This window comes from Canis lupus, chromosome 31 (assembly GCF_048164855.1).
Source record: "Canis lupus baileyi chromosome 31, mCanLup2.hap1, whole genome shotgun sequence".
NCBI classification, from domain to species: Eukaryota; Metazoa; Chordata; class Mammalia; order Carnivora; family Canidae; genus Canis; species Canis lupus.
The window spans coordinates 28,096,200-28,111,517 of NC_132868.1; the positions used below are offsets into that span (position 1 = coordinate 28,096,200).

The following is a 15,318-nucleotide window of genomic DNA, read 5'->3' on the forward strand; positions in this document are numbered from 1 at the left end:
ATTTTAAAGAGTTTAGGTAAAAAAGTTTAGGTAATTCCCATAACCCATATGAAAATTCCAAAGCTACTACTCCTGAATATGAGTTCTTTATCAAGCCACTCAGTGCAAATAGCAAAATAAGTTTATTAAAATATATAGTTACACCAAATTTAGAAACATTTCAAGATTATATACTTTAAATTTTACAATTTCATCCTCCTGGTAAAAATCACAGAACAGAACAGCATGTATTAAGAATTGGTTATCTGTATTAACTATATTCATGCACCACATAAAATTCATAGTTTTGTCTACTAACTGGCAATTTACAAAATGGTAATGTCAAACCTAAAAATGTATTAATAAGTATTGCTTCAATTTTTAGCTATAATTGATTCTTAGACGTAGATTAGCCCTAACTAAATAAAAAACTTGGCTTAAAGTTTTGGTAGCATGACAGCAGGAACTCTGAACATACACAGAATTTCCCATATGCTGGCTCTATGGCCTTGGGCAAATTACTTTTGGTTCTGTTTCCTTACCTACAAAAATAAAAGTTAGTATCTACTTCAGAAACTTAAGTGCTTGACACACAATAGCTAACAAATTTCAGTGCTTATCATTTTTATATTGACACTAAACCACCTCAGTCTAAAGTTAATTTTGTATTTCAGTGCTTTAAAATATACAGTATTAGTTACCTGGTTATTAGCTGAATATTAATATTCAGTGTAAAGTTAATGTTGTATTTATATTCAATACCTTAGTATTCATCCCCACACACAGACCTCTATTAATAATCTCCAAATGAAAAAAAATAATATCTCCAAATGTTCTTTATCCACACCGGTGATTGTGCTAGATATATTCTGATTCTGGTCATTAATTTGACTTAAATCAGCCAGCCATTTTTGTGTTAAGACATTCTCAGTAGATAAGACAGTAGGAGCATTTTAGAACTATATCCATTTTAATTCATTGTAATTTATATGTAATAGAGGACCTAGAACGTTCCCTAATATGACCTGACAATCTCTGAACTAGGTAGGGCTCCTAGGAAATAGATCCCAAGAGCAGCAATTTGGAATTTCTAGAAAACAAGTGACATTTTACTTACGTTTCCATGTGACAAAAGGGCCAAAAGTCCTACCACAAGCACCACAATTCCAGTCCCTGTTAACAATAGGGAACTAATTGAAGAGATCTCAGTAGCTACAAAGGCTGCCATGTAAGCAAAATTCAAGAAAATTAAACTGATACCTTGATATAAGCATAAGCAAATGGCAGAAAAAATTTTTTAAGACAAATACAATTTACATGATGCCACCTAAATCTAATGTGGATGGACTACATCAACAACATACTATGCCAGTAACATGTTTTTAATTTTTATCCAAGAAGTAATTTGGCAAGACTGAAGCCCTGACCAAAAAGTCCAATTTGCACAAACCATAAAACCATTTGAAAAGGTCACTGTTGGTTCCCTAACACTTAAATCTCCAAAAGCAATAGCTTCGTCAGGAATGAATGCTGATGAACACTGTAGGGCTCTTAAATCTAAGATATATCAATGTATCAGGTGTGTTTGGTCAAAGTCAAAAATATCCTTAATGTAAACAATCCCTCAGTACTTTTAGACTGCTGCTTGAATTTAAAACCTCTACTCACCATCCTTATTTGGCCAAAGGCTTCAAGCCGCATCAAAGGCATATGTGGCAAAATTAGGATTTTGCCATCTTTAATCTAAAAACTACATATACATAAAGAACTGCAAGACTAACCACTGCAGTAATATACTAAGAAGAATAATGCTAAAAGACTGTATTGGTACAGAAATATTTCAACATCACAGCCATAAAGTCAACCTCAAGCAAATAAAATGGGATAATGTATTAAATCAAGTTAACTAGATATTCTGGTTTAGACACCTTATGTTATCATTTCTGACATTTCCACCATCTAAGCAGCATGGATGTTTTAACAGATTTCTATATATTTGTTGTAATAACTCAGTTTGCTATTTTATTTAGCCATCCTACCCTACTCTCCCTTTCATAATGGTTTAGTCTGCTGTACAGAATAAGCCTATTTAATACAGATTTGGATTTTCAACGAGAAACTAGTATCTTCCACAGGAATTCCTTAAGTAAATATAAAGTGTGACATAGCATATTCTTTAAATCATGCAGATTGTTAGATAAACTTTGGTAAACAGATAGAAAGACTTCAGAAAAACATACTGAAGTGATTTCATTTAAAAAGGTTATTATGTGTTGGTTAAAAAAGAGGATCAACATCAGTATCACTGAAATTAAAGTAACTATAACAATGTTTAAAATCTTAAAAAATTCAACTTCATTTTCATCTTTATCAGGCCAGGAACATGGCATCCTCTTTGAAGAAATTTTCATTTCAGGAATGAGAAGTTTCTTAATTTGTCCAATTTCTGTTCTGTTCCAATCTTCTTTTAATATTTGGCTTACTCGAGGATAAATTTCAACAGGCTGGACTTCAGGAAGTGGTCTTTGTTTCAAAATCTGCACATGTTGGCGGATATCATCAACTTTTTCAAGAAATTTAAGTGGAGACTCTTCCTGTAAAGATGTTGTCAGGGTCATTAATTCAAGTTGCTGCTCTCTCATTTCCTTCATTCTTTCAATTTGTGGAGTATATTCTTGATTAATCAGATTGCTAACATCACAAAGAGCAGCTAGGAAAATTTTTTTTTTCTGTTCTAATGTATCACTAAGCTCCTTAAAATACTGGAGAACAAGTTCCTTATCACTTTGAACCATTTTTTCTGAATTAGATTTCTGTTCTTCCAGCTTTTCAATAAGACGAGCAAGATCTGTCCAGTGTGTGTCAGTTAACTGTTCAAGCAGTTTTTGAGGTGTGTCCTTTTCTTTTAGATAGGCACTCTGAAGATCATCTATGGGATGACCATGATGTTGACCTATGGTAAGGCAATGACCACAAACTAATTTTTTATCTAGGAGACAGTAAACATTTAACGGTTGTCTGTAATGTTCAGGACAGGTGACAATATCTGGATGGTCTTCTTGCTGGTACTTTTCAATAATAGCCCTTAATGCAAAATTAACAGGTAAAGATTCAATACCAGTTGGAGCAATCTCAATAATACTTCTGCAATTGGGGCACTTGAGTGGAATTCGTAAAGGTCTCCATATATAAAAGTTCCCAGATGCCTGAAGAACGTTTTCCAAGCAATTTCTACAAAATGTATGAGAGCATGGTAGTACACGAGGATCTTCAAAAATACTGTAGCAAATGGGACATGTTAATTCATCCTCAAAATTGTGCATTTCCTGTCAAGATAAAAAAGTATTTTAAAACTACATATATATAATAAAGACACTTGTATATATAAAGTTTTAGGTATTAACCACAAAACTATCAATATACTGTGCTTGTTATTTAAAAAAGATAATCAAGGTGTTTAAGGTTTTTTATATGCAGCTTTTTAAGTACAATTCCTAATATATAATATATAGATATCATTTTTATGAGCTTACTTTGGGAAAAAAAGGTTAAACGATTCTAATTTGTAGTAAAGACTTCAAATTATCTGTTTGCCTTTCTGCAAAAGTAAAATTCAGTGTTCTGTTTAAGTCTACTTAATGATAACCTGTGCAACTTTTTACATTCTAAGCACTACAATCAAAACTATGCACAAGAACTGGAAGTCTTGGCCACAGCAGATAAGAAAAAAAAAAAAAGGCATGTACATTGGTGTAAAAAAAAACAAAAAACAAAACTGTCCCTATTTGCAGACAGGATACTTTATATAGAAACCCTAAAGACCCACCAAAAAACTCTTAGAACAAATGAAGATTCTGTAAATTAATCTGTTGCATTTCTATACACTTAGTAGCAGGAAGAAATTAACAACCACATTTACCAGAACAAAATACCTAAGAGTAAACTAAGGAGGTAAAAGACCTGTACTCTGAAGACTATTCAACACTGATGGAAGAAACCGAAGACAAACCAGGTTGAAAAACAGGCCATATCTCCTGGATTGAAAGAATATTGTTAAAATGTCTATACTGGGGCAGCCCGGGTGGCTCAGTGGTTTAGCACCGCCTTCGGCCCAGGGCCTGATCCTGGAGACCCTGGATCGAGTCCCACGTCAGGCTCGGAGCCTGCTTCTCCCTCTGCCTGTGTCTCTGCCTCTCTCTCTAAATAAATAAAAAATCTTAAAAAAAAAAAAAACCTACACCAAAATAAAAATTTCTGCCAAGCACATGAAAAGGCAATGAGAGATTATTTGCAAATGATATCTGATAAGGGGTTAATATCCAAAATATATAAGGAACTTGTAACAACACCAAAACCAATACAATCCAATTAAAAAATGGGCAGAGGACCTGAGTAAACAAATAGCACTGATCGCTGGAAACACCTCAAAACTCCGAGATACCACCTTACGTTTGTCAGAATGGCTAGTAACAGACAAGAAAAGTAAGTGTTAGCAAGGATATGGAAAAAAAGGAATCCTATACTGTTAGTGGAGTGTAAATTGGTGCAATCACTAGAAAATGGTATGGAGGTTTCTCAAAAAACTAAAAATAGAAAAACCATACAACCCCGTAATTCCACTACTAGATATTTAACAAAAAAGGTAACACTAATTCCAAAAGATGTATGCACCCCTTCACTGCAGCATTTTTGCCATAGCCCAAGATATGGAGGAAACACATGTCCATCAATAGATGAATGGATGAGATCTGGTGTGTATGTGTTTATGTGTATGTGTTTATATATGTACGTGTATAATAAGAGACACGATGAAATAATCGTCAGCCATAGAAAAATGAGATCTTGTATCTGAAATAACATGGACAGACCTGGAGGGTATTATGCCAAGCAAATAAGACAGAGAAAGACTTAATACCGTATGATTTCACTTAGATGTGCTATCTAAACAAATGAGCAGAGCTGCCTCAGTGACTCACTCAGCTGAGCGTCCAATTCTTGGTTTCAGCTCAGGTCATGATCTCAGGACCATGGGATCAAGTCCCACATCAGGCTCCTTCCTTAGCACAGTCTGCTTGAGCTTCTCTCTCTCCCTCTTCTGCTGCCCCTCCCCCCACCAGTGCTTACTCTTTTGCTTTAAAGTAAATTAATTAAATCTTTTTAAAAAATTAAACAAATGAGCAAACAAAAACACCAAAACAGATCCCTAAATACAGAGAACAAACATGATTGTGGGACAGGGGTGGGTGAGGCTGGTGAAATGGGAATTTATAATATTTTCCTATACATTAGGATATAAGCCTACAATAAGGGCAGGAATTGTATCTAAACAGAAATTGAAGGGCTCCTGGGTGGCTCAGTTAAGTGTCCAACTCTTGGTTTTGGCCCAGGTTATAATCTCAGGGTCATAGGACTGAGACCTACATCAGGCTCCACACTTGGCATGGAGTCTCCTTAAGATTCTCTCCCTTTCTCCATGCCCCTCCCCCTGCTTGCTCACATGCTCTCTCTGAAATGTTTTTTAAAAAATTAACATAGGACTTGACACACAGGTATTCACTCAACGTTGGTTGAACACTACCCCTTAAGAAACGAATATTAATAAAATGTCAGATCTTAGTTTTTTGTTTTTTAAATAGCAAAATCTATTTTGTTTAGGAAAAGCTATGACAGGAGAGACTATCAAAAAATACTCCATTCAGACTGACAATATTCAGAACCCTTATGAGCCAAGATGTATCACATAGATACTAACCTTGAACTGTGAAGCATTCCAGGAAACTAAAGTAATTGGGCAACAGTACAGAAGATGATATACACTGCAGGTAAGTGCAAGTGAATGCACGCTAGGGGGACTCCGTGACTTTACCCCATACCTACAAAGAGCTCTGTAATCACACAAAAACCACCCATGAAAAACAAATATGTTTCTCAGAGGACTTTAGTGATGTCAGAATTCATAATGAAGGAATAAACAAAACACTTTATAGGTAAAAAAATAACCTTTGAGCAGTGGACATATGTTCAATTTAGATTTAATATTAGAGCTTTTTAATGTTTAAGTACCAAAATCAGGCCTAAAACAGAATCTAACCTTTCCCTCTAAAGTCCTCTATTTGTCAAAATGCTAGAAAACATTACTCCCTGAGGACTCATTTAGAGACCTCAAAAGTTCAACTTTGTTTAGAATGAAGAAATTTACAATGATTTTGAAAGAAAATGTCATCTCCTGAGCTCATATAAAATAAAAGCAAATACAGTCCCAAACGTTAACTTTCAGCATATAAAAAATTTTAGTACGATTTAGTTAGAAGTTTGTGGATAATTTGAAAATAGGAAATAAAATCCTACTCTTGGATGACCCTCTTATTTGCTGAGTTATTAAAAACATTTTAGGCAATACATTTATGACAAGACAGAACTGGTGAACATAAACTAGCCTGGTTGAAAATAACTCTGTAAGGCCAGGAACTTTCTGACTCTGGTTATTCCCTAAGAAACAAGATATAGGTAGTTATCATGCTTAAAAGCTAGTTCTTCCAGTAACTACAATGAAATTTTATACAGAAGTTTTCCATATCCAGCTCCGAGTTTTGAGAGGAAAAAAAAAAGGAGCAAACCACTTGACCTATGTATATTTTCTAGTATGAATATCTCGGATTTAGGTATGTTACATGTATGCAACAACACTGAAAACTAGGATCAATGAAGCAATGCCCGGAATATTCCAGGGAAAAAATGGCTTCCAACCTAAAATTCCATACTCGGAAAAATAAATTTTGAGGGTAGAATGAAGATAGTTGACATGAGAGGTCTAAAAAAGAACACTCACCCACCTATTCTAAAGAAGCTACTGCAGGGAGAAAAGAAAGGCATTCTCACCAGATTAACGAGGAAATTAAATTCAAGACAACTGTGCAGCAAGTCTAGAGGACAAGTACTCTGGAAAAAGATGACATATCCAAAAAGAATGTCTTTAAAAAACGGAACTGACAATATTTCATGTGTCTGAACATACTGAAAGGTGATGACAAAATTAGTTTGGGAAAAGTGATGGAATCATGAAATGAGAGAAAATATATGGCTCATTTATCATATTAGTCATTATATTAAATATTGATTTTACCGAAAACATGACTTAGGGACTGAATGCCTGTCCCCCCAAAATTCATGTTGAAATCCTAACAGTTAATGTGATGGTATCAGGAAGTACAGCCCTCTGCCCTCATGAATGCTATTAGTGCCCTTACAGGAGACATGATGGCCTGCTCCCTCTCTTTCTCAGCTCTCCAACACTTAAGGACAACAGCATTAAGATGGCCATCTGCTAACCAGAAAGGGAGCTCTAACCAGAATCCAACTATGCTGGCATCCAGATCTTGGACTTCTCAGCCTCCAAACTGTGAGAAGTATCTGTTCTTTAGGTGACCTAGTCCATGGTATTTTTAACAGCCCAGACTAAGAAAATGATAATTATACTGGCCAGAGAGAATAAAGGAAGAAAAGTGTTTAAGAATTAAATCTTTTTTAAATATAAGATTATTTAAGAAAGAGAGCACGAGCCGGGGAGGGGAGGGGGAGGAGAAGCAAACTCCTCACCGAGCAAAGAGCCGGACAGAGGGCTCAATCCCAGAACCCTGGGATCATGACCTAAACTGAAGCCAGAGGCTTACTCAACTGAGCCACCCAAGCAACCCAAGAACTAAATCTTAATCTTCCCTAATAAGAAGTCAACACATACCTAAAAGTTAAAAAAAAAAAAAAGTGTGTGTGTGTATATATATATATATATTCCATACTAATTAATAATATATATATATATTATATACACACACACATATCCCAAGTAATCACATTAAAAGCATATTATTTAAAAATCTAGAAGCAGGTGCATTTGAGTAGCTTAGTCGGGTAAGCATCTGCCTTTGGCTCAGGTCATGATCCTGGAGTCCCAGGACCAAGCCTCACATTGGGCTCCCTGCTCAGCAGTCTGCTTGTCCCTCTGCCTCTCACCCCACTCATGCGCGCGCGCGCTCTCTCTCTCTCTCGCTCATTCTCTCAAATAAATAAAATCTTAAAAAAAACAAAAAAAACCTAGAAGCAAATACCAAAAGAAATCATTAAATGAAAGTGGTTGTTTCTGGAGAATAGGAATCAGGAGTGGGGAAAGTGAGGGCAGGCAGCTGATATTTTTCATTATTAACCTACATAATGCTATTTTATTTTCAACTATTAACATCTAATTAAAAAGATAAAATTTTAGAGCAAGACACTACTAGAAGCATCCAGGCAAAAAAGTAAGCTATTGAAAAAAAAGGAAAAAAACAATGGTCTCAGAATTCTGCTCTGGGAGACTGTAATTTCTAAAAGGGGAAACAATTGTCTCCCACATATGCTCCTCTGCAGTGTGGCTTTGGTGATACTCCTCCATCAAAAGATGAAATCTCCTCCCCACAAAAAACACAGGTAGGCCATGTGGCTGCTTTGATCAACAGAATGAAGTACCAGCGATGCTATGACCGTTCTGGGTATAGCCCTTAATTAGCCGGATAAGGTTATTGCCTCTAAGAGTCATGAATCACTATGTAAAAAGTCCAGGCTACTCTGCCAGCAGGAGGGAAAAGTAGAAAAGCAATGAAGTACCAGACACCTGAGTAAAAAAGTCATCATGAACATGCAGCCAGTCAAGCCTTTAGATATTTTTTACATGGTGGTACATATAACCAGAATAAGCAACAAGGAATGCTGAAAGATCATATAGCAGTGTCCACAGGGTCTAAAAAGGAAAGGATATGATCTAAGAATTCTTTACCCAGCCAAGACGTAATTTATTCATGTGAAACAAAAATACTCCTAGGAAAATCTATAGGGTTTTTAAAAAAAAATCTAAAGAGCAGAGCTTAAGTTATACGCTTTCATTACTAAACAAAAGGAATATAAAAATGATTCCTCTAAAGGGAAAGAGTTAAAAAAAAAAAAAAAAAAGGAAAACCAACCTAGGAAAAGCAGAAGAAAATAATACAAATAAAGGTGGCAATGAATTAGAAAACAAAATTGTAAGAATTGATAAACCCAAGACCTATTTTTTAAATTTTTTTTTTTTATTTTTTATTTATGATAGTCACAGAGAGAGAGAAAGAGGCAGAGACACAGGCAGAGGGAGAAGCAGGCTCCATGCACCGGGAGCCCGACGTGGGATTCGATCCCAGGTCTCCAGGATTGCGCCCTGGGCCAAAGTCAGGCGCCAAACCGCTGCGCCACCCAGGGATCCCGAGCTGTCTCTTTAAATAAGCCATTAGCGGGCAGCCCAGGCGACTCAGCACCACCAGTCCAGGGCGTGATCCCGGAGACCTGGGATCGAGTCCCACGTCAAGATCCCTGTGTGGAGCCTGCTTCTCCCTCTGCCTGTGACTCTGCCTCTCTGTGTCTCTATGAATAAATAAATAAAATCTTAAAAAAAAAAAAAATAGGCCATTAGCTATCTGCGATAGGCAGCCTCCAAATGGCCCCCAATAACCTCCACTTCCTAGTTAGTCATGTCCTTTTAGAATACCTTTCCCTTAAAAAACAAACAAACCCTTTCCCTTGAGTGTAGCCTGGACCTAGTGACTCCCCCCCCCCCTTTTTTTTTTTTAAGATTTTGAGAGAGAGTGCACAAGCAGGTGGGGGGCGGGGGGGTGCAGAGGAAGAGTGAGAAGCAGACTTCCCACTGAGCAGAGAGCCTGACAAGAGATTCAATCCCAGGACCCTGGAATCATGACCTAAGCCAAAGGCAGATGCTTTAAGAGACTGAGCCACCCAGGTGACCCCCTGGTAACTCCTTTCTAACAAACGAATACAGCAGAAATGACAGGATATTACTTCCAAGGTTTTATAATAAAAGACCACGATATCGGGATCCCTGGGTGGCGCAGCGGTTTGGCGCCTGCCTTTGGCCCAGGGCGCGGTCCTGGAGACCCGGGATCGAATCCCACGTCGGGCTCTCGGTGCATGGAGCCTGCTTCTCCCTCTGCCTATGTCCCTGCCTCTCTCTCTCTCTGTGACTGTCATAAATAAATAAAAATGTTTAAAAAAAAAAAAGACCACGATATCCATTAGGAATGATCTGGCTCTCTTCATATCTCTTGGATCACTGTCACTGAGAGAATCAAGAGGCCATGCTTTGAACAGATAAGGGTCCACTCAATATGGCAAGGAACTACAGCCCTCAGTCTAACAGCTCCCTAGAAACTGGAAGCCTACCACGACTACATAAGTGAACTTAGAAGCAAGATACTTCAGGGCCAGTGAAATCCTGCAATGACTGCAGCCTCAGCCAACAACTTGACTGCAACCTCATGAAAGACCTTAGGCTGGAGGCACTCAGCCAAGCTGCTCCTAGATTCCCGATCCACAGAAATTGTACTTTAATATTTTAAAATTGTATTTTAATATTTAAGCTGCTAAATTTTGGAATAATTTTTATGTAGCAATAGATTAATACACTATCCTAGTCAAGAGGGAAAAGAAAGAAGTAACAAATATACAAAGTTAGCACTGAAAAAAGGAAATAAACCAAATATAGAAAAAGCCAAAATTGTAATACAATACCTTGCATGTATTCTATGCTGTATTTGAGGAACTACAAAAAATGAATTATTCTCTATAGCAGTTCAAATGCCAAACTGATCAGAAAATATAAAGCAAAATATGAGAGAAATTCAAAATCAGGAAAGTGCTACTTCAAAAAAAAGAGGAGAGGGGAAGACAAGCTTCTCTGGGGGAGTTCTTTAATTTTTAAGAGGCAATTTCTCGTTTAACTGTTCGAGAATACAAAGATAGGGAGTTTGCAAATCGTTTTGAAAACAGTATAACATGATTCCAAAATCTAACAAAGACAAACTAAAAATAGACTAATTTCAAAAATGGACACTGATATAAAATTCTGAACACGGTATTAGCAAAAACAGATCCAGAATACATCAAAAGAATACAGTACAAAAAAAAAAAATACAGTACAATGACCAAAATGAGGTTCTTCCCAGAAATGTAAAATTAATTTAATAACAAAAAATTACTCAATTAGGTCAATCGAGAAAAACTGTATGATTGCAAAAGATATGGAAAATGCGTATAATATAAAAATTAGTAAGCAACCCACAAAGACAGAAAGTGAAATGGGGCTAGAGGGAGAGGAGATGGAGAGTTATTGTTTAGTTCTAAGTTTGGGAAGATGGAAAATGTTCTGGAGGCAGATGGGTATTTACAGTTGCACAATAATGTGAATGTACTTAATGACAGTAAATTGCACACTTAATGGTTATAATAGTATATTTTATGTCTAATTTCAAAATAATAACTTTTTAAAAAAAATTTTAAGTGCCTTGCCTATTACCTTGTCTTTCCTCTGCCAAATTAATTGTAGAATCAACTTTCATTATCTTATGTTTTTAGAAAGCAAAGAAGTAAAATAAAAGTCACCCATGTAAAATGCTATTTTCCTCTGGTGAGTACTAAAAGCCCAAGTAAACATTGATAATTTATATCAAGATTTCCTGTTATCCTCTTTAAAATCCTCAAGATATGAATATAAAAAATAAATCTGAGGCTAATCATCCACTTATAAGTTATTTCACAAAATTCTTGTGTTTAAGTGTCAAAACAAATACACTTCTGAATATCTAAACTTTTTATATAGTCTTTCTCCAGAAAACGGACTTTCTACAGAACCTCCACCACTATGTCTAACTAGATAGTACTGATTATAGATTATGGAGAATTAAACAGTACAAAAAAAAAATCATTATCCATTCTACTACAGAGTAGTGTGTAAACTATTTTTTAAGTTTTAATTCACCAATAATGCCTTTCATCTCTAAACATGAATAGTAATAAAACATCCATTACATTTTACAACCTCTGAAGAAAATTATGTTTACCACATTATAGAGTTAAGTGACTTGCTCTAGGAGTTACAGTGTGAGTCAGCTGAAAGTCTGGGAAAATTCTGATTGGGTCTCACATCTTTGTGGCCCTAACTGATATACAGCACATTTTATGCGATTCAAGATTACTTTAGAAATACTACAACTGTACCATCCATATACATAAGGCAAGATTTTAAAAATGCTTTTGTATGTATAAATATACAAAAATTTTGTATGTATAAATACTTTGTATAAATATACAAAAATAATGAAGGATCACCATAACTTTCTTTTTTTTTTTTTTAACTTTCAAAAAAAAAAATCCTATGGTCAGATAGGACTTTAAGTCTGTCCATTTGCACGGTACTTGCATCCTGACATCAATCTATTTCCCCAAACTAAGAAAGAAACTACCTATGTGATCTAACCAGGAACTTGTGAGAAATTCAGGTGTTCATTGCTTTTTCTTCAGTATTTTTCACAGTGAAAATACATTCAGCAATATGTTTGCTGAAAGGCAATGTTAAAACTAACATTATCTAAAAATCAAAATTTCACCTTGCCAGACTGAATTATGGTACCTTCCTTCAAAGGATAGCTACACAAGTCATCAAAAAAATAAATAAATAAAAAATAAAAAATAAAAGAAAGCAAATCAGTACGTAAATACATAGTAAAAAGGTAGCCAGGTAATTTAAGTAATAAATGCAACCTGCAGGTCTGTATGTATAAAATGATACCATTTGTGTGTTCAGATGCACACAAATCCTTGTAAAATTTCTTAAAGGATATACAAAAGTGACTAACTGCAAGGTATAAGTCAGATGAGGGAGCTGTTTTCACTTCATGCTCCGCTCAGATGGCTTGAACTTTATACACCAAACATGTCTTTTTTTCAGATTTAAAAGCCTCATCTTCCACTTTAAACCATTCACTTGGAAAATTTACCACGAACTTCTTTTGTATTCACTTAATCTTTCAGAGCTTACCTACTTTGTTGATCTTCCCCCTTGGCGACTGAGTATATTCTCCAACTTTTTCAGTTTCTTTTATTCGTATTCTAAAATTAACTTTATCTTAATGTTTTAGATTTACATTCTCAAAAAAAAAAAAAACATTAAAATGACATCACAGGAATAGCTATCTCACCCTTGGAGGTTTATCTCCCCGTGCCTCATGGCGTTTTTACAAAAATGGTGACAGGTATCAACAGTTGTTGGTGCGGGCGAGGTACCACTTGTACACTGCATATCCCAACAAGCCTGTGACCAAATAAATTGTCACAAAGGACCTCTTTTTTGTAGCGTCAAGTTATTTTACGAGCTCTTGAAAATGTTAGCCAACAATGGCGATGACGGAGCAAACATTCACGCGCACTTTTGACTTAGTAAAAGTTAACTTGAGGACCAGAACCATCCACGGCAGTGAAAGATCTTGCCGGAGTAAAATGATAAACACCGACTGAGGTTATTCCCACCAGCACGTCGGTCCACCTCTCAGTTCTGCCACTGAGTGTTGTGGGACCCTGGGTCGGTGTGTGCTAGCGCCTCTGTGAGCCGCGGTTTCACCTGTAAAATGGGCACCGTCCCTGACGGGCTTCGCCGCACCAGCCCCCTTCCTTCCCTCTCCGAGGCGGAGGGCAAATCCCCCCGAGCCTCCTCCGAAGGCGCCTCCACCGGAGCCCGCGCGAGGGCGGACCCACGCCGGGCCGGCCTGCTCACAGAAAGCGGCTCCACAGCTGAGGGAGGAAAACGGCAGCCCGCGAACTCCTCACACCCGGACGCGCCGGCACGGGCGCAGCACCCAGGCCGCCCCCTCCGTCCTCGCGCACACGCGGCATCCCAGCCGGGCTTACAGGCGAAGAAGAGGGGCCCAGAGACGGCTTCTCGGACCCGAGGAGATGCTCCCCAGACTCACCGCGGGGACTCCGACACCGCCCTCCTCCACAGCCCGAACAGTCTAGGGCCTCCGCACGCCGCGTCCGGGGGATGCTTGGCGTCCCCGCCCTCCTCCGCCCCGAGGGAGTTCAGGTGCCCAGACGGGGCGGGGCGTCGCGGAGCCCCACGGCGCAGGCGCAGTCTCCGCGCTACATTCAACTGCGCGGCGTCCGCCAATGGGAAAGAGCGCGGGGCAGCCGTTCAAAAGTAAACGGCCGGCGGCGCCTGCGGGGGCGGGGCGGGGCGGAAGGGCGGGGCGGGCTCCTGGCCGGGGGCCCGCGTCCTGCACCTGCGCACTAGCCGCCGGCCGCCTCTCGGAGGCGCGGGGGGCGCGCGGCCCGAGGCGCTTCCGGAAGCCGCGGCGTTCGGATGGGCGGCCCCCGGGCGAGCGAGCGGGGTGGGCCCGGCGGCGGCCGACGACCCCTCCAGCAGCGTTCCGCAGCCTGATTTTCTTCCTGGCGCGCAGCCGGCAGGTGCGGGTTCCCACCTTTACCTCACAGGTTCCGCCGCGGGACGTCTCCGCCGGCCCCGAGGGCACACGCACCCCGGCGGCGCGCGCGTCTTCCCCGACTCCGAGTTTCCTCGTGGGGGCGAAATGCGGACGCCTGGACCGGCCAGAGTACGTGACGGGGTGCAGGGGAGGGGGCCTCTGTTCTCTACAGTTTTGGGGAACGTCCTCCGTGGCAGCTGCTGGGACCTCAGGACCCTTCAGGAGCATCCCTCTCATCTCCCTCCCTCCTTTTCCAACCTGAAATGATCACCTAGAGATGACCCCTGTTGCTCAAATTCCTGATTTCTGATTCAATCTCTTCGCCCTGTTTTTCACCTAGTTAAACCCCCTAGAATCAGAAAACAGTTCAGTTGTCCTTTTCCCTTTTTTTTTTTTTTTCTTGAGAAACTTTATCCATCTGTATCAAGATTCCTCACACTTTCCATCTCTTACCTATACTGGAAAATCCTTTAACGCTGTGCTAAATAGAACTGCGCCTTGGTATGCGGGATATTGCCAGTACCTTCAGGTACTAGTCTGCTGCAGTAAATTATAGAAAAATAATGAACGTGACGTGAAACAAGGTAATATCAGTGAGTCCTCAGTCCATTTCAGATGTCCTCGCCAATTCAAGTTACTGAGAACCTTGCTTAGAATTTGTGGATTCTGTCGATATCCCAAGATTCCCGCTGTGACATGATGGTACAGATCCATTTCGGCTTTCTTATGCGTATACATTTTCTTAAACATTGGATTCATCCTGATAGATTTTTAATTTCCTCTCAAAGTAATACGGATATCTTTCCATGGCAGTAAGTGCACTATACCTATCTAAAAATTATTCTCTTAAAAAAAAAAAAGTGAACCAGTGATGTTACTATGGATATTGGGTGATTGTGAAGTATCCATGTAGATTCCTCCCTTGTAATCAGTGTACTGTTGCAGGACCTGTGGAATGCAAAGGCCCAGAAAGAATTTTTGAGACATTGTGTGGTACAGCTTCTGAAGT

General features: G+C 38.8%; 1 protein-coding gene and 1 long non-coding RNA gene across 7 annotated transcripts; one reads left to right on the forward strand and one right to left on the reverse strand.

Annotated features, from left to right (window-relative positions):
• Nucleotides 1–99: 99 nt before the first annotated feature.
• On the reverse strand, nucleotides 100–15,164 carry TRIM59 (tripartite motif containing 59). 6 transcript variants are annotated; one of them, XM_072807912.1, is made up of 2 exons: nucleotides 14,763–15,164; nucleotides 100–3,305 (listed from the first exon to the last, which is right to left on the reverse strand). In XM_072807912.1, the coding sequence occupies exon 2, from the start codon at nucleotides 3,300–3,302 to the stop codon at nucleotides 2,088–2,090; it is 1,215 nt and encodes a 404-aa protein (XP_072664013.1). In that variant the 5' UTR covers nucleotides 3,303–3,305; nucleotides 14,763–15,164; the 3' UTR covers nucleotides 100–2,087. The 6 variants fall into 6 exon arrangements, with proteins under 6 accessions (XP_072664013.1, XP_072664010.1, XP_072664008.1 ...); XM_072807909.1 differs by lacking the exon at nucleotides 14,763–15,164 and adding an exon at nucleotides 13,738–13,958; XM_072807907.1 differs by lacking the exon at nucleotides 14,763–15,164 and adding an exon at nucleotides 13,800–13,957.
• Nucleotides 5,340–7,497, forward strand: LOC140622237 (uncharacterized). Its single transcript, XR_012021988.1, has 2 exons — nucleotides 5,340–5,801; nucleotides 7,262–7,497. It is a non-coding gene; the product is annotated as an uncharacterized lncRNA (long non-coding RNA).
• Nucleotides 15,165–15,318: the final 154 nt, after the last annotated feature.

Coding starts and splice junctions, on each gene's coding strand:
- TRIM59 (XM_072807912.1), bottom strand. CDS start 3,302: ATGCACAATTTTGAGGATGAATTAACATGTCCCATTTGCTACAGTATT.